Here is a 24,104-nt window from a genome sequence, read left to right as displayed (position 1 = left end):
CAATAATAGCACAATGCCCTGCTAAGCATCGCATGCATTTTTAATGTGAAAACTGAAGTTTGCCAATGAAAGTAAGAAAAAGAAAATGAAGAGGATTTATCTGAGTGTGTGTGTAAACAGTGCTGCAGTACTTCAAATATGAAAATCAAGACATGAAAAACAATACCTTTAAAGTGAGCTCAGAAATAAAAGCATTAAAATAAAGAACATCGTAAAAAAAAAAACAATAGACCTATATGTTTGCATTTTAGAATCATTCTGCCCTATGAATGTTGCATTCAGGGTTTTATTCCCTTTGAAAACATATTTCGCAAGTCATATATCATAATACACAAAGTATTCAAAATCAAGTGTGTTAGCCATTAAAATAGGCCTCTGTAGCCTATTATCATTATTATTATTATATACTTTGTGTTTTTACATTATTTTCTCTGATGGTAGTAAAACTGCAGTTACCTTTTTTTTTTTTAAACGTTTTCAATAATTCAGGGAGGTTTCGTAATGAACTTAGTGTCTGTTTTTTTTTTGTCATTACATTTAAACGCCACACCAGTTTTGCCAGTTCTGGGTGTAAACTGTCACAGGAGAAAGTGTAGTCGTGTTGTGCAGTGTAGAGAGGGCTGGCTGTTTGCTGTTGTGTTATCATCAGGCTGGATAAGGGAAAGGAAGGGGAGGAGGGAAGGAGAGGAGAGAAGAGAAGAGGAGAGGAGGGGTTACAAACCCAGTCCCGCGGAACATCCTGCGAACACATCTGAGGCTGGGAACTAAGCTCTGTGCAGTTTCCCCTCACTGCAAACAGCGGCACAACACCGCAACACGCGTTGTCTTCGCCGGGATGTCTCGCTTTTCGACCAGAGAAAAAGTCCCAGCACTTTAGATGAACTCGTCCAGTTGTTGTGTGTAGTTCACCCTGTGGGTTGCTTCCCCCCCCCTGTCGAACTTATGTGTTCATGTTTTGGACACGCGGCGGTGGGACATCCGGAATGGAGAATCCGTAGGAGGAGACCATAGACTGTAAATATTACGAGGAGGAGGAGACGTTGCTGTTGGTAAATAGACGCGCGCTCGCTGGCGTGCACACGCAGTCTACACGCACGAGATGGACTTTAAAATGACAAAATTTGGAAGGTAATCTTTGTTTGTTGTTTTTTTTTTTGGGGGGGGGGGGGGGTTATCTCACAGTAAAGTTTTCCATCTAGTATGTGGCACACAGTTCACAGATCCTGTTCATCCATGCGCACTGGCAAGCTGGCACAGGACAATCACAGGGATGTTATAGATTAGTTTGTGTGTGTGTTTGTGTGCTCGTGTTTGTGTGTGTGTGTGTGTGTATATATATGTGTGTGTGTGTGTGTGTGTGAGAGAAATGCATTGAGCTAGGAGACTATTTGTCTTATCAAAGCATAAAGGTATTTGGAGTAGGTGAGAGTGGGGTAAAAGTTGTCCAACACTGGAAGGCACTTTATTAAAATCTGAGCTGATCTCAGATTTTTTTTATTCTCTCTCATAAAATTATAAGAAAGCTAATTGTACTTTATGTTGGTGTTTTCACACATGCTCAAAACTCCTGAAAACTTCCTGGATTTTTTTTTTAAATTTTCGACTCCGACTTTACCCAGAATCATTTTTTTCTGCCGTCCCCGTTGTTCCGTTTGAATTTGGGGTAAGCCAATGTGAGAACACAGCAGGAAATATTAAGTGGAAAAAGTGGGAGGGAGTGATGACGTTAAAATCAGGTGACAGGTGAGCAACCGATGCGAGTGATGAAGCAGCTTCATTCTCTTTGCTGCTCAGACGAATTGTTTTCTCATTTCACACCTTTGCTGACACTGTGGGTAAGTCAATAAACACGTAGCGTTGATATAAAGGCAAAAATTGTCATCCAGCGAAGGACTCTGTTGCTTTTTATATAACCTTCTTTTAAAGTCATGTCCTGTCTCCTGAGACCCCCACCCCATATTCCATCTAGGGATAATTACCACGGTGTTGTATTAAAACTTTAAGTATGATAAATTGTATAATTTTTGCACATAATAAAGGGTGTATTTTGATATGTAAACCAAAGTTCTTTGACAAAGCTAGTTTATGAAAAAGCTAGAAATAGCACATCTAGAAAAAGTCACTCTGGTGGTCTTTGCTTTTTGCTGCTAACGTTGGTTGTAGCCGAAGATATCCGTTAATCTTAAATTAGCTAGGAAGAGCAATTATTAATAATAATTAATGACCACTTTTACTATCAGAATCATTGTATTTGTTGCATTAGTTTTTCCTCCATCTATCTTTTAAACTTCATTTCAGTCCAGGTTCCTCGTTGGCTGTGGTTCAGTGTAAACTAGTTGTTTATGTGTTGTCACTGCACACAGCAGTCCACACACAACAATTTATTTGACTGTGATGTTGAATTCTGCTTCGGTGATTTGTCAGTCAGTGAGCCTGTATTTTCCCGTTTGCCTGCCTGTGTGTGTGTGCGTGCGTGTGCGCGTGTGTGTGTAAACGGGAGTCGGCGATAATCGTGAGAACTGGAGTTTGAGTCCCAGGAGAAATGAACTTGATCTTAGCTGTACAAGGAATAGCCCTGGAGCTACAGGAAGGATATAAACACCAAACACAAACACACACACACACACACACACACACACACACACACACACACACACACACACACACACACACACACACACACACACACAAACATTCCTATAGATGATCCATGATCCTTCCACAGGTTCTGATCCTCTTAGATGCAATCGATCCTATTAATGTATGGAATGTGCTGCACGGTAATGAGCTTTTGTTACTTAAAGGTATAGTACGTAGAATTGTACAACAATGTTCACATTCAAGTATACTTAACACTAGCTTTATGAGATGAAAAAAAATGCGTCATACACACACATGTAAGTCTCTATAGAACCGAATGACACAAAAAAAAGTGTGTGAAAGGGAAAACCTGAATAAAGGAGAGAGAAAATGGTGAAAAATTAGGAGCTGACAAGGAACAACAGTGCTCTCTTTGATCAAGGCCTGAGAATCCCTGTGCCTTTCTTTCAGCTCATTACACACAAAAACACACTGAGACACACACACAAACACACACTGTCATAACTGATTAGAGCACGTCAGACTGTTACATTTAGGCCCATTGATAGCGCCACAATACCACAACAGTGCTCAGGAAGATACTGCTCTCTTGTTGTGCGCTTGGCACGGCCATGGTTGATCCGAGGGAGAGAACGAGACAAAAGTCAGGCCTGACCTCTTTCACGTACAGTAGCCAGCTCGTTTTCTTCTTACATCATGTTAAGGGTGGGAGGCTCAGTGAGTGTTAAAATGTTAAACTGCCGTGTTCCAGCAGGTTATCTGTCTAATATTGTCTTTTCACAGCTTCTTAATTGATGAGGAAAAACTCTGAATGGACATTAAGTTAGCAAACGTTACGTTAACTAACGCAAGCTCTTGTCAGACAGTAGCTCAAAGGTCAACAGATAAGCTGTTTGAATCATAAATATTGCTCAATTTCCCTCCAGATTTTAACTGTCCATCTCCTTGTAAATTTAAAAAACTAGAGCAGAGCACAAGGGCATTATTACAGCATTTAAGCTTCTCACCAGCGTGATGTTAAAGGAAAATGATGAATATTATGAATTAAATATTGTAAAGTTACACCATTTTTTTCTGTTGATGACAACTTGAAAAAGAGAGCATACCATACAAGATCCACGTTGAACATATTTTCTTAATTTACTGCCTTTTTGGAAGACATTTACATGTAAATGGAACTGTAATAAAGCTGATTATGGGTCTACATAGGTAAGCTTTTACAAGAAAGAGTGACATGAAGTAAAAAAAAACAGAAAAGAGATAAAGTCAAGGTTATGAGTCCTTATATCCTGCCTTGTAAGTCAACAAGAAAGAAAGAAATGTGTGTTTGTGGAGTATGTGTGTGAAAGCGAGATAGAAAGCCCAGATGTCGTGTGCCAGCAACCACACAGGACCTACAACAGGAAAACATGTTCTTGTTATGACGATCCTGCGTGCACAAACACACGCACACACTGACGAAAATCAATCTGAGACACCAGGCTGAAAAGACCAACAAATGTTCTTTTTTGTGTTTCTTTTGGTCCACCAAACCCTGTTCTTACATTGCAGAAAGTAAAACTGTATTGAAAATATTTTTATGGTATGGTGTGTCTCTACATTTGTTCATGTTCAGTTCAAGATAACAAGTCAGAAAAACAATCTTGTCATAAGTTTTGCACAATGAGTTTCTTAAAATGCAAAACTTAATTTGTTTCCGCATCAGTGAATACCAAAATGACTAGATCTATGTTATAAACCAGGATTTTGTTCATTTGTATACTCGTAATATTCCAATATTAAAACCCAGGGTAACTGATCTTTTTCAAGGACACAGTTTGTTTCACTTTCTCTTTTAGGGACATGTCAGAAAACGCATAATAAAGCCAGCTGTGTAACATTAGTAAAAGCAAATGAGCTAACTAGTCAGTGAAAATCTTGGTGGACATTTTGCCATATTTAAAGATAAAACAACAAATCTGATAACTCATTAGCTAACATGAGACGACAGCTAACAATGACAGTCAACAATTTATTTAGCTGACCGCTAACTTGTCAGCAGACAGCCTAACCCAGTTAGCTAGCTAAAACTTGACACTGCGGTAGCTAATGGTAATGCTAAGATAAGATAATCCTTTATTTATCCCACAACGGGGAAATTTACAGTGTTACAGCAGCAAAGAGCAAAGATTGCAAACAAAAAGTGAACACAGTACAATTTAAATATAAAAAGAAAAATTAAGAATGTACAAAAAGATAGATACTAAAAAAATAAAAAAATAGATCAGCTATTTGGCTAAGTGTAGTCCGTAATAACTAACTAGGAGCTAATGTATTTTATGTTGTATTGTTTAAGTCAAGGCAGCTAGGAAGTGGTTGACGCTTTAGTTGTTACTTTAACTTGAATGGCTCCCTACCCATTAATAAATACATTGTCCATTATGTTTACAGTTCCTGGAAGCAGTGAAATGACAATGATCTTTTTACAACATTATAGAGCCTTGAATCCGTCCAGCATAAGTGCGAAATCAGAGAAACAGTAGTAAATGGTTGTTGGTTAACATAAAGAAAAATCTCATTAATTGAAGGGACTTTGCAATGTCATTGAAATACATCTTGTCTTTGTTTTGATGAGAGACCCCTACAACATGACGTGGTGTGTTGAATCAAGTTGCCTCCTGCTCAATAGATTAATTTGAATGTAGACTCTCTTCCTATTTCTAACGTTTTTTGAAATACATTTTAATAGTTCTGATATAGAGTCCATTTACACTAAAATGGTCCTTGAAGGGTTTAGAGATGTTAGCAGGATGTCGAGTTGTTGTGTTGCATGTTGTAGACTTTTGGCAATCTGTTGTTTTAATGACTTCTAGTTGAGGTTTTTGGACCACTGTCTGCTTTTTATTCTTCTTAATTCCCTTTCTCTTGAATGCCCCTGTGATGGTGCAGAGTTAATAGACCGTTACAACAAACTGCTATGGGAAATGTGTGTGTGAAAGATGTGAATGAGCCGTGATGCCCGTGTGTTATGATGAGCTGTCGGCCTACATGTGTAATCAAATAACACAGCTGAGTGAAACAGACACACCTGTGGCCCCTGCATGAGAAGCACACATGCAAATTAATGTGTCTGTGTGTGTGTGTGTGTGTTTATTGTTCGTGTGTGTGTGTCCAATCTTGACGTATAAAAAGTGGTTTCGTAACATCTCCAGATGTGTTTTTTTCCCTGTAAGCCGGGATTGAGAGATTTACTGCTGATTACATGGCGTACATAACACACATGCTCACACTCAGACACACACACACAGATGTTACATTGTTAGTGTATTACAATGAGACAAATAATGCAAATGTATTTAATGGTTAGTGGTCAGTGGTATCCTGTTGTTGTAGTACAGGAAGCGTGACATCATCGGTTGGCATAGCACCACAGAAACGATGAGGAACACAAGAATTCAGACAGCGTGATGCGGATTAGAGACCTGTAAATCCGCCAAGAATGACCATCACACACACACACACACACACACACACACACACACACACACACACACACACACACACACACACACACACACACACACACAGAGTAACATTTTTACTTATGAAGCATTGATTGTTTTAAAACAAGTTTTACATCCATCACATGAGTAACTCCCCTCTTTCTTTTTCTTTCTTTTTCTTTCTTTCTTTCTTTCTTTCTTTCTTTCTGTCTGTCTTTCTTTCTCCCCTCACCTCCCTCTCAGGTTCATGAACTCGAGGGTCCCGGCCAGTAAAAGATACCAGCCCACTGACTACGAACATGCTGCCAACTGTGCCACACATGGGGTGAGCAACACAAACTCAAATCGACAAAGTAGGAACACACACTTTCAGAGTAGATACTAGCATCTATGCTGATTTTTTTGGTGTATTATCATTTGAGTTAAGTGTGTGTACAGATGGAATTAAGACGTCTCTATTTGGGGCTTATTGTGTATCTCTGTATTAAGCTTATTTGTGACCATTATGCAATCTTATAGTATTTTCATATACCTTATAATGATGCTATTATGTGTCCAAAAATTACCTAGAAAGTGTAGTATAAGGGAAATGTTTGAGTCAATGAAACAATACTTTCCAAACTATTTTAAAGAAATCTCATCAATGATATATTTGCTGGTTTAATGCCTCTGCAAATTAATTCACCTTGGTTTATTCAAACAGGCTTCCACATGTATACGTTTTCAATCCTAGCTCTGGATTGGTGCAGTCACCTCTTTATATGAAGTTCATTTTCATTTATTTTGCACGAGACCATTAGATCTTATTCTGCTTTTAAATGTCATTTAATTAATGGAATGTCCGGTCTTTTATCTTGACATTGAGTCAATAAATAACGTTTAAATTGAACTGGGTTTGTCCATTTAGAGATGCCTATTAAAATGTGGAGGATTGGTATGAACTAGGTGAAAAACGAAGGATTTTTTTGGCTGTGCCGGAGAGGCAGTCGGCTAAAATCTGTGCCTGTAGCTTTCTCTAATCTGCTGTAATCCCTGTGGGCTTCTGCCTCTGACAGAGGGAGACAGTGAATGAAACAGACAGAAATAGATGAAAGAGAACATGAAAATAATGACTGAAGCTTAAAAAGAGCTGAGGCTTTATTGAGAAATACTTCAATGATTCTTGTCGTTATTCATTCATTCACTCTGCCATCTTTAGCAAACATGTATTACATCATCAGTTACAATATCAGTTAAAGGAATAGTTTTATATATATGTTGGAAAAATGCTTGCTTTAATGTAGAGTTCAAAGAGAAGATTGACAACACCTTCAGGTCTCAACTCTAAATGTTAATCTACACTAAGGAGTTTGTTAGTTTAGCATTTAGAATGGGAGCGGGAAAAACAGCCAGCCAGGCTCTGTTATCGGACAGTAGTTCACGTTTCAGGACCCACCACCAACTCCTTAATGACAAATCACAACCCACATTTCTGATATATATATTTTTATCAACATATTTTTATTAAAGCAAGTTCAAAACATACAGTGCAATTGGGATGCAGTCAACATTTGTCTTTTTTTCCTCAGAAACATTCAAAAACCCAGTATCACTTCGCCCTATAAACAACCCTCCCAGACCAACAAATAGACCTCTTAGTTTAAAGAAGTGCAAGATTGGAAAACTCACAGAAAAAAATTAAAAAATACAATACAATACAATAAAATACAATAACCAAATAAAAATAAATAAATAAGCGTGAAAAAATAAAAGTACATTTGAGAGTAGTATCAAAAAAAAGAATATATATATTACTAATAATTAATAATAATGAAAATTGACGAGACAAACATAAATAAATAAATGAACAAACAACATTAACAGGAATGGAAGTCGTTATGTGTATACAACATAAGTAAATAGGAAAAACAGTATAACCTGTAAAAGAGACCAAATCACTCACACACACTGCTCAACTTGATCTATAAAAGGAAAGACAACAGCTGCTCACATCCAGGCTACCACCTAAGCGGCTGAAGAACCCGCGTTCAGAAAGAAGTATAGTCAGAACATAAAATTTGGTATTTAATTACGCACAGGTTTGACCTGACTCGGGGGGAGAAAGGGGAGGGGGATTTCTGATATTATTTAACCAATGAGATTAATTCAATGAAACGTAGTGCAGTTTGGACCTCAGATGGTACAAAACGTGAAAAAACAAAGATACAAAACAAAACAAACCCCTTTTCCTCTTAGGCCCGCCTTTTGGACCCACTTTTGGCTCTTGACCCACTAGTTGAGAACCACTGCTATAGGCTACCTATTAGCAATTCATAAAACAGAAAATGACACTCACTATATAAAAGATGAAAAGGATTTTTTCCCAAACATTACTCGGCTAGAAATTTCCAGTTAATATGCTAACCTAAGCAGTCTTAGGCTAAAATAGCTCTATCGTGGTATAGTAGTAGCTTCTTATTTAGCCTGAATTTGGGAGTCAGACAGTTTGACATCCTGGAGACCAATGTATTTGATTTGTTGTTGTGATTTTAAAGAGAAGATTGAAATGTAAAGGTTATCTTGAAGTGTGTGCATTATGAGGTAATAGAACTATAATGCTGTGTCTTTCTGATCTTTTCTAGTTGTGGATCCTCCCCAGTCTTGTGGGGGGGTCTGTGCTCTACTTCCTGTCTGTGGACCAATGGCATTGTGTTGCTGCCTGGCTCTACGGGAGCGGTCTCACTGGCCTGTTTGTCACCTCAACTCTCTTCCACACCGCTGCCTGGAAAATCAGCCACCTCCGGTATATTTGTGTGTGTGTGTTTGTGTGTTTCTGAGAAAAAAACACTCACAGGGATTTTATGGCTTTATTTCCCACTCAGACCTACAGTTTGTTAATTACAGCACAGCTAGTGGGCCAGAGATCAAAGAACAGATGTGACCTGGTAATGAATGTACTTAACATCTTCTTCAGCTCAAATCATCTAAAAAAAGCGAAACAGTGAAACACACGTTCATGCTTAGAATATAGGATTTTCAACACTTTTCATTTACAAATTCAGTTTCAACTTTTCTGCCAAAACCCTTTCCGTTCAGCTCTTTCGTATTTCTGTAAGTCCAGTTTCTGAATGCAGTCAAGGGCTTCATTGAGGATGAGTGCCATGTCGGTTTGTTCAGCAGTCACTTGGACATGGTCATGGCAGAATCTACTGATCATCTTTCCCATCTCATGGCGCAGTCCTTGCAAAATTGTTTTTGTGGCTAAATTTTCTGTCTAAGCTCCACAACAGAAATGTCTCCTCAAAAGTCTGGCGATTTAGCTTTGTGTGAGAGTTTAAGTTCCTCTTGAAGTAGTTGTTAGCTCATTTATTTCTGGCTACCAGAGCTTCTTTCTTGAAGAATTTCAAGGCGGACAGTGGTCGAAACTATGGTCGAAATAAATGTGCAAAATAAGTGACAATCTAGGGAGATATTAGGACCATGTCTACTTCAATCCTCAAATCCCGAGTGCTCAAATCTATTTTATATTTCAGTCTTTAATGGATTTGTGTGTGACATGTTGTATGTCTATTTTCCTTTTGCTTAGGCCTGTTGTAATTATAAATTTAATGTATTTTATTGTATTTTAAATCTTAACGATTGCATTTTAGGTGGCCGGGGACTACAGCTGGAAATTAGCCGTAAAGGCTAAAGCTGCTTCTTTTACTGTACAGTAAATTAAAGGGGCCTGTCCACGAAACAATAAACAAATAAACTAAACTAGATATAGAAATGACCGTCATTATCACTCATCTTTTCAGTTACTAATCAATCGAGAAGCATCAAAATGATAATGTATTTTCAAGTTCTCATCTATTTGCAACCCAGAGCAGAGCAGTATGACTTAAAAGCATCACATCTTCACACCCTAAGAGTGGCGACAAATGAAAACGGCACCTGTGTGATTAGGGGGAAGTCTCTCTGCCCAATAGTTTTTTTGTAGAGTTAAGTGTTAATAAATGAACATTAGGCGATGAAAGATAAACAAACGCTCTCCCATCTCTCCTCCGCTTTCTCTTATTTAGGAAGGTGGAGCAGCGTTTCCACATGTGCGACAGGATGGCCATCTACTTCTTCATAGCTGCCTCCTACTCGCCCTGGTGGGTCATGTCTCTGAAATCATTTGCAGTCTGGTGGATAACACACGGCTAAGAAATCAAAAAGTGAACTTTGCTGATGTGTTTCCCTCAGGTTAATGCTGAGGGAGCTGGGACCCTGGGCGTGCCACATGCGTTGGCTGATATGGGTCATGGCTTGTGTTGGATCCATGTATGTCTTCCTTTTCCACGAGAGGTAAGGACAAAAGTCTCTCTTTGTGTCTCACAGTGTGTCCTGGTTTGACATAATTAACCTGAAACCAAACTCCTGTCCTTGAATGTTTACTGCAAACACTGAACTGCTGTTTGAAGCATAAAACAATTACATCAAATTGTTTTGTTTTTTTTCCTGCAGGTACAAGCTGGTCGAGCTGTTTGGATATGTGGCCATGGGGGCTGTTCCTGCTTTGGTCATCCTGTCTATGGTGAGCACCAACAACACAACTGTGTAACCAGTGTGTCTTTTCAAACAGGCTTCCTGCTATTGTTTGTGTCTCAGAACGTGTCAGTATTTAAAGAAACAAACTTTTCTTGTTGAGTCCATTACCTAAATACCACGTGCTTTTACCGTAATGTAACTGACAACTATTTTCCAAAGTGGATATTTTTAGCTTGACTTCCTTTTTCTCCACAGAGCCATCAGTTTCTGTTTACGTAAAAACAACTTGGTTTTTACAAATGGCTGATTTGTACCATGTATGTGGGTGTGAAAATGCCTTCTGGCCATGTTTGGATACATTTTGATTAATCGAATTCCTCTAATCTTTTACTAAACTAATTTTTAATGAAGTGACAAAATATGGACGAGAGATCAAGTTCAGTGACTCCGATTAGCAGACAGCTTTTTGTACTCACTCAAAACAGCCACATGCATAATTATAAATTACACATAACTTGAATTCTTGATGTAATATAGACTGTTTGGATACATATCAATTCAACCTCTGTACTGTTGTCATGAGTGGGGAGACTTGCAGTAAGAAGCTAAATTGGGGCGCTGGGTAACCTAGCGTTTAAGTTGCGTACTCAATATACGGGGGCTAAAGTCCTTGAAGCGGAGCGGTCTGTGTTTGAGTCCGACTCCTGGTTCTTTTCCTGCATGTCATTCCCCACTCACTCTCTCCCTGATATCCTAATTTATACACTGTCCTCTTAAATAAAGGTATAATAGAATAAAATGTTGTTCATGCTGTTAAGTCTGGATGTTTAAAAAGGTCCCATATTCTTCTTTTTCTGGTTTTATATGCCCTTTAGTGTGTTTTCCAAGTGTCCTGTGCATGTTTAGGCACATCTATGTGCAAAAATTCAAAGTCAGCGGAAACGCGGCTTCTCCTACGTCCTCCTGTTAGCTGTAGCATTAGCCGCATGTAACGCTCGGTTCTAGCCCCCCTCGATAAAAATGTGTCAGTCCGGCGTCATTGTCAGTGTGAGATCACTGATCTAAGCCCGTTGGCTCGTTGTGGCAAGCCCTGCAGCTCATGTTGAAATTTCCGAGAAGCATGCTGAGCAACTGACCAATAACGACAGAGCGGATCGGCAGACCAATCAGAGCAGACTTGGCCCACGTGGGGTCTAACAGTGTGGGCTCAGCAGAGTGTAGCTGACGGACTCAGAGCGGAGAGGGAACAAGGAGGAGCAGTACATGAAAACAGACACTTTTTTCAGACTTTAGCTATTGTGAACGTACAAAAGTAGGAACATAGATTAAATATACGAACCCCAAAAAGGGCAGAATATGGGCTTAACATATTCCTCTAAGGGGATTGACTCATTCGAGCAAGCCTAAGCTCCATGTGATGACGCTAATTTAATGCTCATTTATACGTCAGCATGCTAACACGGGAGCCTGCGCAAGGTGACCCTTGGACTCCTTAGCCTATTACTGTAAAAAATCTACAAAAATCTACAAAGCTTGTTTACTAAAGCAGTCCTCTAGGTCTTTGTTGAGGTAAAGAGAGTAAAGCATTTTTCCTGTTTGCAGATTGAAATAATAAAAAAAAAAATGTAAAGTAAGAATTGTCCGAGCTCTATATTCATCTATAAACTAAACTCTGATACGACTGTTTGAAATGTTCCAGGTGGAGCGAGCAGGCGTGTGTGAGCTAGCAGTGGGAGGAGTCTTCTATGTGGTGGGTGTGGTCTTCTTTAAGAGCGATGGCCTCGTCCCTTTCGCCCACGCCATCTGGCATCTTTTTGTCGCAGCAGGAGCGTGCATCCATTACTACGCCATCTGGAGGTACCTGTACTTACCCGGGCCACTGCTGCAGACATCAAGGTGACTAGCGGCTTTTACCCTGAGACCACATTGTTCCTCGCCACAATACTGACTGAGAGACGTGTGGTTTAGTCACGAGGCCGCTGTGTTTTCACTACAACTCGCCGACTTATGAGGCTACACCTCAAGAGATGCTGCTGAGATGATCCAACAGGTTGGATTAATCTCCCACCGGTGGGACCAAACAATCTTGGTGATAAACTAAGAATCATTTCAACATTTTAAAAGTGAAATAGGAAGCAGCCCTGGATATATTATAACAAGTAATCGCTAAATGGGTGATTTATTTTGCAAAGAGGGCAACAAAGAAAGTGCAAGAAATTTTAGACGACTGATGTTTGATTCAAAAACATTTTGGGAAAATTACATTATTCGCTTTCTTGCCAAGAGCGTCATAAGAACATTGACCGTGAATGGAGTTGGAGACAGGGATGAGAGGGTGGGGGTTGGGGATGACAGGCGGCTAATCACCGTCGGATGGGAATTGAACCAAGGGCCGTCCCAAGTTTAAGGGCTACAGCCTCAAGTGAAGTGTGATTTAACCACTGTGTAAAGCCCCAGAAACTTGACACCACTTACATGTAAAAAATCACCCTGTTAGCTTAGCTTAGCTTAGCACAGAGAATGAAAATAGTTGAAAACAACTAGGCTGGCTCAAAGTAATAGACACACTGTATCTCATTTATGCAGAAAAAATGAAACGTGAATGATAAGTTGGTGGATGATGTATGATTTTATTTATTCTCGGAGATAATTTTTTGACTTTTATGTGATCATTAAAAAAAGGAGGGTCGGGAAAAAAATCGAAAAGGTAAACAGACTGGGTGAATAGAATTTGAATAGCGCTGATGCTATAATGACTCAGCCAGTTGCATATGTGCCACCAGGTGAGCTACCAGGGCACCCTTACAGGACTGTTTGATTGGCCAGTGACTTCCAGGAGTCTTGCCTTCACTGTGAATGGAGACTGTGAATTCAGTAATTTAATTTACCGCTGAACTTAACAGAAAGCTTCATTTTTGTTGTTCAGGCAGCGGAGAAGTAGGAGTAGAAGTTCTGTCATTAAACTCTTGGCAAGAAAGCAAATGATCGTATAAAACGTGACACTGTTTCTTTAAATACAAATCTCTGTGACTGACCCGACAACATACAGTTTGTCACTAAACCTCCTCAACTATTCACTTCAGCCTTTTCAAATATTCCATCCGTAAATGTGCCAAAACTTACTTCACTGACATTCCAACTTATCGGTGCTAACCTCTCTTGAAAGAGCAACGTTTAACTTGCTCTCATTTCATTTCAGTTTTGTCCGTTTTTTTGCACAGAAACAAAACGTAAAAATGTAGAGTTGGCACCACAGTCGACAAACGATATATTTGATATTCCTCGGAATGCTTTGTTTTTAAACTCTCAGTGAATGATATCTTTCTCCTCACTGCTTTCATAAACAAACATGTGCAGGATAAACACTGTCTGAGGAGGCAAGCTTTGAATTAAAATTCAAACTAGTTAGCCCTCTTCTGGTCCAGATAAGTGTCTTGACTGTTAAGTAAAAGAGGCCTCTGTAGAAATGGCCTGATTGTCATTCTGTCCAATCTTCACAAATTAGCACTCAAATAAACTCTCTGATTGAACTCTTACGTAAGAACACCTGAGCTAATGTTACAGTAACTAATTAGTCTGGGTCTGATTTTACAATGCAGATAATTTCTTGTTTAAAGGTCTTTCTTGTGTTCCGGGTTGTTTTGTTAAAGTCTCCAACGCGGAGCATCTTTTCCATCAGCCGTGATGTATAGAGTTTCTGAAAATCCGAAAATGAAACATTGAACACACAGGTGGTTTATTACTGATGAAATATGCAAATTTGTACTTTTATAGTTTTAATTTGAATACTCTGTAAAGCACTGTGTAGTTTAACTTTCAGGGTATTATCAAACAATAAGTAGTTTGACCGTTTGTCTTTTTTAATCTCAGAAAACAGAGCAATTACTCAGGAAGTTAGTGTTGTCTTTATTTTTTTAATCAAAGGATCTATTTTGTCAAATTTTATTTTCAGTGCATTAAAGAAGAGTCTATATTACATTTGGATGAATCTGTGTATTTTTTGGGGGGGGGAAAAATGCTTCATCACTTCAAGTTTCTATCAAATAATGTCATTTATTTACAAAGGTGATGTGCAGTAATCAATCAGAGATTATATAAGTGCCCATTTCATAAAGAAATCGTTATTTTCACACTGATCTGAGTGCAAACTGATTGATTGTGTATCAGTGTGTGCGTGTGTGTGTGCGTGTGTGTGTGTCACTGTGGGTGTGTGAGGCTGGTGAGAGCTCGCAGTCGCAGCGGCATGGCCACATTGGTGTCTTGGTGCCACTGGGGTGTGGCGATGTGAGTAGGCGGAGTCAGGACGCTCTGAGCCACACCGGGCGCCTTCAGCAGCGACCACAGCTCCTCCCCTCTTGTTACTATGGCAACAAGGTCCTCTTCATTGTTGCACCAGGGCACAGACCCTCCTCTGGTTACTGTTCTCAACTTGGAGAAGAACAAAGACACCCTAAAATAAGATAATAAACAGCGAAATTAGATTTACAGTTCATCCGCTTTTCTCAGTGTAGAAACATTTAGAATGTGTAGCAGACAGTCACCGTGGTATAAGGTCATGTGATCTGGACGCCAGCTTAGCCAGAGCGCTCATGAGAGTGGTGATGACTCTGGGGGCGGGGCAAACGGCTCCAGGTGTTGGGGCAGAGGAAGTGATCTCAAACAGCACAGCCTCTAATGTCTCAAAACAGGAAGTGATGAGCCTCACGGAGCAGCGGGAGTCACAGGAAACGGAGAGGTACTCCCCGAGCACCCACACCTGAAAGTTCAAGATTATTGTGGTGTCACGTGATGTTATACTTCTAAAAAAAAAAAAGGCCTTCCTCTCTGTTATCCACAAAGACACACACACACACACACACAAAGCTTTAATACCACGTGTGTGTAGATGTCTTCTTTGCTGTACACATTTGCAGTTGCACCTGCGAACTCCAGCAGCTCGTGGGATTGGTCGACTACCAGAGAGGGGTGGAGCTTGCACAGCCTCAGAAGGTGGCAGCTAAACACCCTGCAGAGAAAAAAAAGAGGGGGAAGAGATGGAATGAGTCAGGAGATCAGCTGCAGCACAGTGACACTTCTATTCACCTGTCATGTGTTTACCTGTGTATCTCTTTGATGTATTTGGGAATATTGAGGAGGAGGCTGCTTCTCTCCAGCATCACCAGAATCAAGTGTGCTAAAAGCTTATCATTGGCAACCTAGAAAAACAGACACAAACATCATATCGGTCTCATAAACCGACACTCGACATCCAGCTGTTCCAACGTGCAGGGGCTGCAGTGTTAAACTAATACGAATATTTCATCTCTTCACCGTGACGACTGTGTTGAAAAAAATGTGAAGGAGCACTGGGACCATCTGGGAACACTGAACAACCCTCGGCCAATCAGCAGCCTCAGCTAGCAGCTTATGCAGCGTGCTCAGTCGGTCAATAGTGTCACCTGGGAAGGAAGGAGGGACTTTAAAATACGCCTTTCATTTATTTCCAAACATGCGTTTTCAAATAAAGATAAGATGACGAGGAGGTCAAATAGATTGCAATTAAAGTAATAAACCAAGATTTGTATCACGATGTGGAAACTGTAGCAACAACAAGCGGTGTGTTAGCTTAGCATAAAGAAAGCAAAGCAGCTTCTTCTGAATTACCTGAACCTGCTTCCCCTCGAAGCAGGAAGAGGAAAAGCCCTCTGTAAGACGTGCTGCGGAATGCATCGAGTGACAGGAGGGCACGTCCGCCTGTGTCTGAGATGGGCTGACAGGCTGACCTGCAGCACACACACGCACAGATGCGACACACGCAAACCCAGTGAGAATGTGAGGGGAAAGAAGCGAAACCAGACATGTGTAGGGAGTATTTCTTCGGAGTGTGTGTGTGTGCATGCACCTGAGCTGTAAGACTAGTGTGGCAGACAGACAGGGAAGGTCCAACAGAGTGTGAAGGAGCTCCACTGCAGTTCCAGTTGTCACCAGAGAGGGCAGCAGATCCACAAAGTCGTCCACCGCAGACGGGCTGTCCCACGCCAAAAACTACAGGAAACAAACGGATATTTTCAGATTGAACCCAGGCAGCTGAATTTTTCTCTCTGACTTTACCCGGAACTTTCCTACCACATATTCACCGTAAAAAGGGCGGGAGGGGCGTTGATGTTTACACTTGCGGCTGGCATATGATATGACCACATATGCATGAACACAATCGGTGTGTTCTCCATGCACGAAATGAAACTGCTTCATTATGTTTTCAATTCAAAGGCAAAAGTTGTCTTTATAGAGTCAGACTCAGTTGCTTTGTCAGCCACTTCCACGTTGTTCTTTTACATCACGTCTTGCCTCTTGAGCATCATAGTCATCGTCATCAGCTGTGAGTCGTGTTTGTAAATAAGAAAAGATTTCAGGTGCAGTCTGTATATAAGAAAATGGCTGCAGAAAGACAGCTGAAGTAAGCGTGCATAGTGGGTTTTCACCTCGTCGTTATAAAAAGGGATCTCAGGGGGGATTCTGGTATTCACCTTCAGCAGGTTTGGGAAGGACCGGGTGTACTGCGGGACCCGGGCCTGCAGGCTCTCGAGGTTCAGCCGAAGGAAGCGCAGCAGCTCGTGTGCCAGGAAGAGGTCATTAAACAGCTCGGCAGGAAATCGACCAAACACCAGGTTCCAGACACTCTCACAGTCCACTGCAGCCGTCTCACCTGGACACGTTCAAGCACACGTTCCCCATCAGTGTTCAAAGCGGTATAAAAAAAACACACTGGGACACCAATATTATGCTGTTGTGGACACAGGTGTACTGACGGCTGTTGTGGAAAAGCAATGTGTAAGGAGCTTGTGTGTGAACTACCAACAACGATTAAAAATTGAGGCTTGCTGGCGGACGTAATCCTGATTCAGCAAATTGAAGAATAATTACAGTTCAGTGCTGTTGGTTCTGATTGTTCAGGCTATCATATTTTAGAGACACTGGCCTGACATGTAGGTAGCCATGAAAACAGTTTTAAAGGGCTGTAGCCAACTAGCTGGCTTCAGGGTTTCACTAGTCTAATGTACAAGTTTGAATAAAAGAAAGAGAGTGACATTTGTGTAGATGTTGATGTTGGGTAGTACACACCGTGGTGGAGGTAGAACTGCGCTATGGGCAGGAGGACTCGTGCAAACGACAGGTCCGAGCTGAGGCGGCCGAAGAGCGCCTTAATACACGGGAACGTTCTGAAGACCAGTGAGGTGTCCTCCTCACACACACGGTCCAGGATACACACCGCCTCCACCAGACACTGAGAGAGGATTTAATCAATCAAAAGGTATTTATACAGCACGTTTAAAAATGGAAACAGCCGGCCAAAGTGCTGCTCATGAAAAAAAAGAGAAAGGGGGTTAATGGAAACATTGTGACACTCCATTTAATCTTTACAGGATTATTAGAGTGGATAGTGATGAGAAATGAGCCCAGCTAAAGCCCCCTAGAAGTAATAACAAGAGATACACGGGCTCACCGCTTTCTGCAGGTCTGTATCGATCCTTTTTTGTGCCTCTGAGACAAAGAGAAGGGTACAAAAAACACAGTTAAATATAATGCATGTAGCATATAAAACCTTATATATGTGCCTATGTTGACCTCACTCACTGCGGTCGCTCTGCTCGATGAGCCGCTGGCAGTACTGGAAAGCTTTCTCTCTCAGTCGCTCCTTCGGAGGCAGCAGGCGGCTGGAGGAGGACGTCGCTGAAACCATAGAAACCACCGATCCATCCACCTCCGACCGATCGTCTGCAGGGAGAGAGGTGAGAAACGAGAGAACACATTCACTGATCACGTAAGGATTCATCGTCAACAGATTCAGGGAGACAATTCTTTAGCCGACAAAGTCTGAAAAGAATACAGGACAGGAGAAGAAGAGAGCAGCGGAAACATTTAGGAAACACATTTGTCTAGAAACTATGTCACGATTTCATTTGATCCAAATATAACGTAGCACTTTAAGATGACAATGTCCGCTGTTTTGGGGCATCTCTGAAATGAAATTAGGAGAATGCTTACATTTTTCCCCAGGACACTTTGCTTATTCTTTCATTTTCCATGACTGGAAACTTGGTCAACTGTTTTCCAGGAACCCCTGGAACCCTGAATATAAATACCATAGCCATCTCTTACATCCTTTTTAATAATTTCCTTCAATCTTTCTGTATTTTATCCAAATGTTTGTCTTAGAATTTGCCCCGAGCATGAAGCCAAATTTAAAAAAAGATATATATAACCGGTATTATGAACAAAATGTAAACTTACACTTTTTGTGAAATTGTTTGATTGAATTATTATTATTATTATTATTATTATTATTATTAATAATCTGTTTATTTGTTTTAGTTTTATTTATTGAGCTGTGTCTATAGGTTTTATTTTGTGTGCATATGTGTGTATGGGTATATATATATATATATATATATGTGTGTGTGTGTGTGTACATGCATGTCATAATTTCATTCAGTAATTTTGTCTTTGTTTTAAATTTTATGTATATTTTTCCTCATCAAGGCAACGGCGATCTGTAAATAGTTTGTATGTTTGATGATGCTGTCTTTGGTTTCTGTCGTTGAGGCTCATGTGTGTAAGCATCTTATGTAAAATTTCAATAAAAAGTTGATCACAAAAAAAGATTAAAAAAAAGAAAAAAGATGTTGTTTTAAGCTAAAAAGTGAACTAAAAGCTATGAGATAAGACACGCCTTCTGCTGAGGTGTAAATGAGAGATGATCAGAAAGATTTAGAGACAGTTTGGTTAATAACAGATGCAATCACATCCCTTTAAAAAAAGAAGAAAGAATAGCATGAAGAGTAAAAAAAACATCAGAATCACCCAAAGATTAAAGAAAAACTTCGAGGCACACACACACCCATGAAAGTGTGATTAAGAAGGTGTTGTGAGTGTTGTGAGTTGACCCATGCCACCCTTAGGTTAAATGGAAAGCGTTTTTTTACAGCTTCTTAAAAGGAACGCGCATGCAGGGAATCTCCACAATCGCACAAATCTTACCATTGGAGAAGGAGTGGGAGAGGGAGAGGCTGAGCTGCAGCCTGTGAGCTGGAGACGATGAAAACACAGAGCAGGTCATCTGACACGGCTGATATGAATGAAGCCTACAGGGTCGATGCTTTGAGCTTTGGCCTTCTTGCAGCAACAGTATAATCTAAAAAAAAGCAACACTCGGGAGGTTGACAGAGGTCGTACAGTACCTGTGTCTGCGGTGGTGTTGCCGTTGCAAACGGAGTGGTTGGTAAGAAGCCAGTGGCGAAGCATGGAGAAGGAGTAAACGTTCATCCACTGGTCGTCGGTGAACCCCTGACCCACACACAGCACGGTGAAGAAGTCTCCTGACACCGTCCCGTCAAGCTCTGCTGTCGGCACCGGCTGACAGAAACACATTCGATCAATCGAACGACTTTGTTCAATCTCACTGAGGGCAATTAGTTTGGAGCAGGAACGTATTTAAACACGACAACACAGTCATTCACAGACACCGAATAATGAATACATACAGTAACAGGAAAACATATTGAACAAGACTTAAATGTAACACTGATAAGTAATTATTAATCAAATAGATCAGAGAATAAAAACAGTCTCGATAAACTGACAAACAGATGAATCTCTAAAACAACCTGAAGCAAGTAGAATAGTAAAGATTTATAATGTGTTAGTTTTAAACGCTGGTGAAATATGTTATAAAAAAAGTCTTTGTATTATATAATCTCCACATTTCCACACACACAAATAAAACTGCTTATTAAAAGGGTGAAAAATAAACGATACTTCTCCACTTCCTCAATGAAGATGCTGTAAATAATTTGCTTACTTGGCGTGACCTCGGCCCTGTGAAAAACCCTCCCGAGGAAGCCCCTCCTCCCTGAGTGATGCTGGCGTAACGCAGCCAATCCACAAGCTTTTTACTCAAGAGGGTCACATGATCTGTTATGAGTCAGGTGGAAAGAAATAAAACTTCATTTAATCATCTCTTTTGCATGCCAAGGACTTGGAAAAGCAAAGGATTCATGTGCATGCAGACTTTTCTTAATCACTGTGTTACATTTGCAGGGCACGTTGCCCCTCGTTACCTTCGGTGAGGCTCTCGGGGCTGTGTGTGAGGATGCTGTTGAGGATGGGCAGCGTGTGTGTGAGAGAGTGAGCCGATCCCTCTGATTGACGGCCTTCGAGGCCGCGGAGGAGCTGAGCGCAAAGGGACGACAGATCGGCCCTGGATTGAGCCTGGGAGGGATGAAAGTTGCAAGAAAAGATTATTTAAACTTGTGAATTTAATCAAGAATGACCCTTCTATATCATTAAGGCTGCCAAAACTGACTATGGTTTGTTTTATTACTTAATCTTCGTGTGCTTTTGTTTCCTTTTTTTCCCACTCTGCATGTGGCAAAACCGGTTTCCAACAACTTCAGAGGCAACGATCAGAATCTAAAGAAGTTTCTAAATGAATCTGAAATGGATGTCTACATTCCTGCACACCTGTGAGAGCAGGAGGGAAGCAGCATGGCTGTTCAGTTGGAAGATGTTCTCCTGATTGTAGTTCACTTCCTGGCCAGAGAGGGGCAGTGTCTCTCTGAGCACAGCTGAGCTCAGCACCTGGAGTTGCTCTGCAGATGATGACAGTAGAGATACAAGCCTCCTCTGAAGTTCTGGAGGCAACCTGTGGTAAAAACACAACAGCGGCAACATTAGGCTGTGATATATAACGACTACAGAAAGGTTTATATTGTCAATATGTATGTTTTATTTCTTTCTCTCTCAGTTTAGAATGAAATGCAGGAAAGGAGCCACAGGTTGGATTTCTACAATTCTACAATTCACTTTTATCCAAAGCGACGTACATCAGAGAGTAAGCACAACACAAGCAAGGATCTAGAAAAAAGGGAACAATGTCAGTAAGAGCAAACGATCAGCTTTGAGTCCGATTGGACACACAGGTGCTGACAGGAAGTGACCAGAGGCAAAGCACAACATTGACGGCAGTTCTTGAGCGCTCTAATCAGTATAGAAACCATCTTATAAGTCGTCGTTATCAAACAAAAACAATCGTGACAACCATCATCATCATCAATAATATGGAGACCATCATCATTAAGTTAGTAGGTATTCATGAAAGAGCTGGGTCTTTAGCTTTTTCTTAAAGGTGCAGAGGGACTCTGCAGATCCAATGGAGTTTGGAAGTTCATTCCACCACCGGGGGGGCAGAGGAGAAGAGTTGAGTCTAGGATTTGAAACCATGCCGCCTGCTTGGAGGACTAAAGCCGGCTACAGTCATTCTCTGGATTATAGTTAGTTGTGCAAAAAAAAAAAAATCATTATTTGATTCAAGTCCGAAAAATATTTTTGTAGAGAACGATAAAATGACAAAAAATGCATTACAGAACATATTCATGAATGTAGGCTGGAGCTCTTACGTCTTGGTGTACTTGGTGGCAGAGAGGATGAGGAGCAGCCTCTGCAGGGAGTCGACGGTCTCATGGCCGAGCTCCTTCCCCTGGAGAAGCTTCACCAACCGGCTGAAAAACTTCTGCAGCTCAGACTCATGGATGTCCCTGAGAACGAACACACCCGGTGTTATTTGCCGAGAGGCTTTGATATATCAGATCTGATTATTCATTCATCTCGTTTACCTGTAGGAAAAGTGAATCATCATCAAGTTAAGGTAAAAGTCAAACAAAAGCCACTTTATATGACTTATAAACATTTTACAGATCTGAAAGCACCAGAGGATTAAACCAAAATAATGACATCATAATGAACATCTGTATTCTTGTTTTTTACTTAGATATAGTAGATTATTATTGAATGTAAATGCATTAAGAGTACTGAGAGAATATGTATTCACTATACTGTATTACCCTATTGAAGTGGCATTCATGCACAATTAGAAAAATCCAATAAATTCAAATCCTGTCTAAAAATGAGAAAGTAAGCAGACTTTGCTCGTTCCTCTTTTAACAGTTTTAATGATACAGAATATTTATTTTACAGATTTTCTGGGTAAATTACATTGCTATAAACACACAGCAGTCATGGCAGAGAGAATAACTGTAAGCTGCTGAAAGATAACGTGTTAGAGAAACGCTTTAAAAACGTAAACACGCAAAGTTAAAGTCACATTAGCACAGTAGCTTTAGCATTGGACGTTGTAGATAGAGTGACAGTAAACGTGTTCAATAAGGCGAAGTGACTCCTCGTTTTGTTTCTCTCTCACCTTGCTTGTTTTATTAAACTCTCTGAGCCGTGGGAGTACATTTTAAGAGAAAGTCTGGCATTCCTTCTTTTCTCTTGTCTGCAGCGGAAGGTAAACAGTGCGCACACGAATCACGCCCGGACTGGAATCACATGAGCATGACTTCAGTTCCGCCTTCAGAAAAGAGGAATAAAGAAACAGCTGTCATACATATTAAACATACAGTAAATCAAATTAGACTCTAATGTGTAGCAGTGGCTAGCAAACAATACAATTAATATCGTTTTGAAAATCTTTTTTTTTTTCTTGTTTTGAAGGAACTCATATACCGATTCACAAAAGCCAAATTAAAGGTTGTGCAGAATATAATAATGATTATTTTTTCATTATGTCTTCCCTCACTGGTACTGAAATAACCCTTATTTAAATTAAATTAAATTAAATTCAAAAAGCTTTATTTGTCCCCGGGGGGCAATTCAAAGGCACACAGAGCAGTAAATTAACAACAGTGCAAGTAGACAAAACATTTTAACCTAAATATAAAGTGTCAATTTAAATACAACTTAAAGCTTAAACTTAACTTAAAAATACAGAATATAAAATATAAAAGAGTAGATATGAGTGGACAGTGATCGGACTAACAGATGTAAACAGATGTAACCAGAACTATGTGCAGTAAACGAGAAATAAATATATATATATACAGAGCTATGTGCAAGTAGGCAAATACTAAATGATAAGTTAATAAGGTGCATGGTAAAGGTTTTTATGGTATAAGCCAAAACTTTAAAGGGCGTCTTTAACACTAAAGGAAGCTGCTATTTCTTAACTCAATTTGTACTTTACACATTTACTTTATACCTTTATACTGCTACGGAGATGCATTCAGATAGAAAATTAAGAGGATCTGAAAGTACAGACCAAGCAGCAGCTTCCGGTGTTGAAAAACAGAGCTGATGCTGAAGTACAAAAAAAACTGCAGTTCCTAAAGTGTCCACTTGAGGCTGGCTGCAGGAGCCCAAAAAGCCACATACACACCCATTTAAAATCGACAGTTTTTTACAGCAGAAATAAACGTATTTACAGCTTGATTTAAAAAATAATAATAATAATAATGTCTTTAATGGCACACAGAGCGAGACAGGTGGACTGTTTGTCAGGCTTAAGATCAGCCTCAGCTCCAGCTCTTATGTTTCTGGAGAATGCAAAAAACAGATTCAGACAGAATCTCCAATAAGGTGACCGCCATGATCTACAGGCTTTAAGCGCCAGCAATCAACTGAGGCTTTGCACATGTTTATTTACAGTCTATG

General features: G+C 40.2%; 2 protein-coding genes across 3 annotated transcripts; one reads left to right on the top strand and one right to left on the bottom strand.

Annotated features, from left to right (window-relative positions):
• Positions 1 to 693: 693 nt before the first annotated feature.
• On the top strand, positions 694 to 14,553 carry mmd2a (monocyte to macrophage differentiation-associated 2a). Its single transcript, XM_061026937.1, has 8 exons — positions 694 to 1,128; positions 6,327 to 6,408; positions 8,705 to 8,865; positions 10,127 to 10,201; positions 10,293 to 10,394; positions 10,554 to 10,623; positions 12,277 to 12,485; positions 12,567 to 14,553. Exons 1-7 carry the CDS (start codon positions 1,100 to 1,102, stop codon positions 12,475 to 12,477), a joined length of 720 nt encoding a protein of 239 aa, XP_060882920.1. The 5' UTR covers positions 694 to 1,099; the 3' UTR covers positions 12,478 to 12,485; positions 12,567 to 14,553.
• ap5z1 (adaptor related protein complex 5 subunit zeta 1) lies at positions 14,471 to 22,948 on the bottom strand. Of its 2 annotated transcripts, XM_061026929.1 has the most exons (18): positions 22,813 to 22,948; positions 22,013 to 22,150; positions 21,078 to 21,258; positions 20,675 to 20,825; positions 20,416 to 20,528; positions 19,796 to 19,970; positions 19,596 to 19,643; positions 18,192 to 18,332; positions 18,061 to 18,098; positions 17,679 to 17,841; positions 17,084 to 17,262; positions 16,459 to 16,601; positions 16,221 to 16,339; positions 15,888 to 16,015; positions 15,675 to 15,772; positions 15,450 to 15,582; positions 15,119 to 15,333; positions 14,471 to 15,027 (listed from the first exon to the last, which is right to left on the bottom strand). In XM_061026929.1, exons 1-18 carry the CDS (start codon positions 22,851 to 22,853, stop codon positions 14,775 to 14,777), a joined length of 2,457 nt encoding a protein of 818 aa, XP_060882912.1. In that variant the 5' UTR covers positions 22,854 to 22,948; the 3' UTR covers positions 14,471 to 14,774. The 2 variants fall into 2 exon arrangements, with proteins under 2 accessions (XP_060882912.1, XP_060882913.1); XM_061026930.1 differs by lacking the exon at positions 19,596 to 19,643.
• Between the last annotated feature and the right edge of the window lie 1,156 nt (positions 22,949 to 24,104).

The sequence above is a fragment of the Labrus mixtus genome, chromosome 20, assembly GCF_963584025.1.
Source record: "Labrus mixtus chromosome 20, fLabMix1.1, whole genome shotgun sequence".
Classification (NCBI taxonomy): Eukaryota; Metazoa; Chordata; class Actinopteri; order Labriformes; family Labridae; genus Labrus; species Labrus mixtus.
The sequence above is the reverse complement of the archived record's forward strand: the minus strand, read 5'-3'. Positions and strand labels throughout refer to the sequence as shown.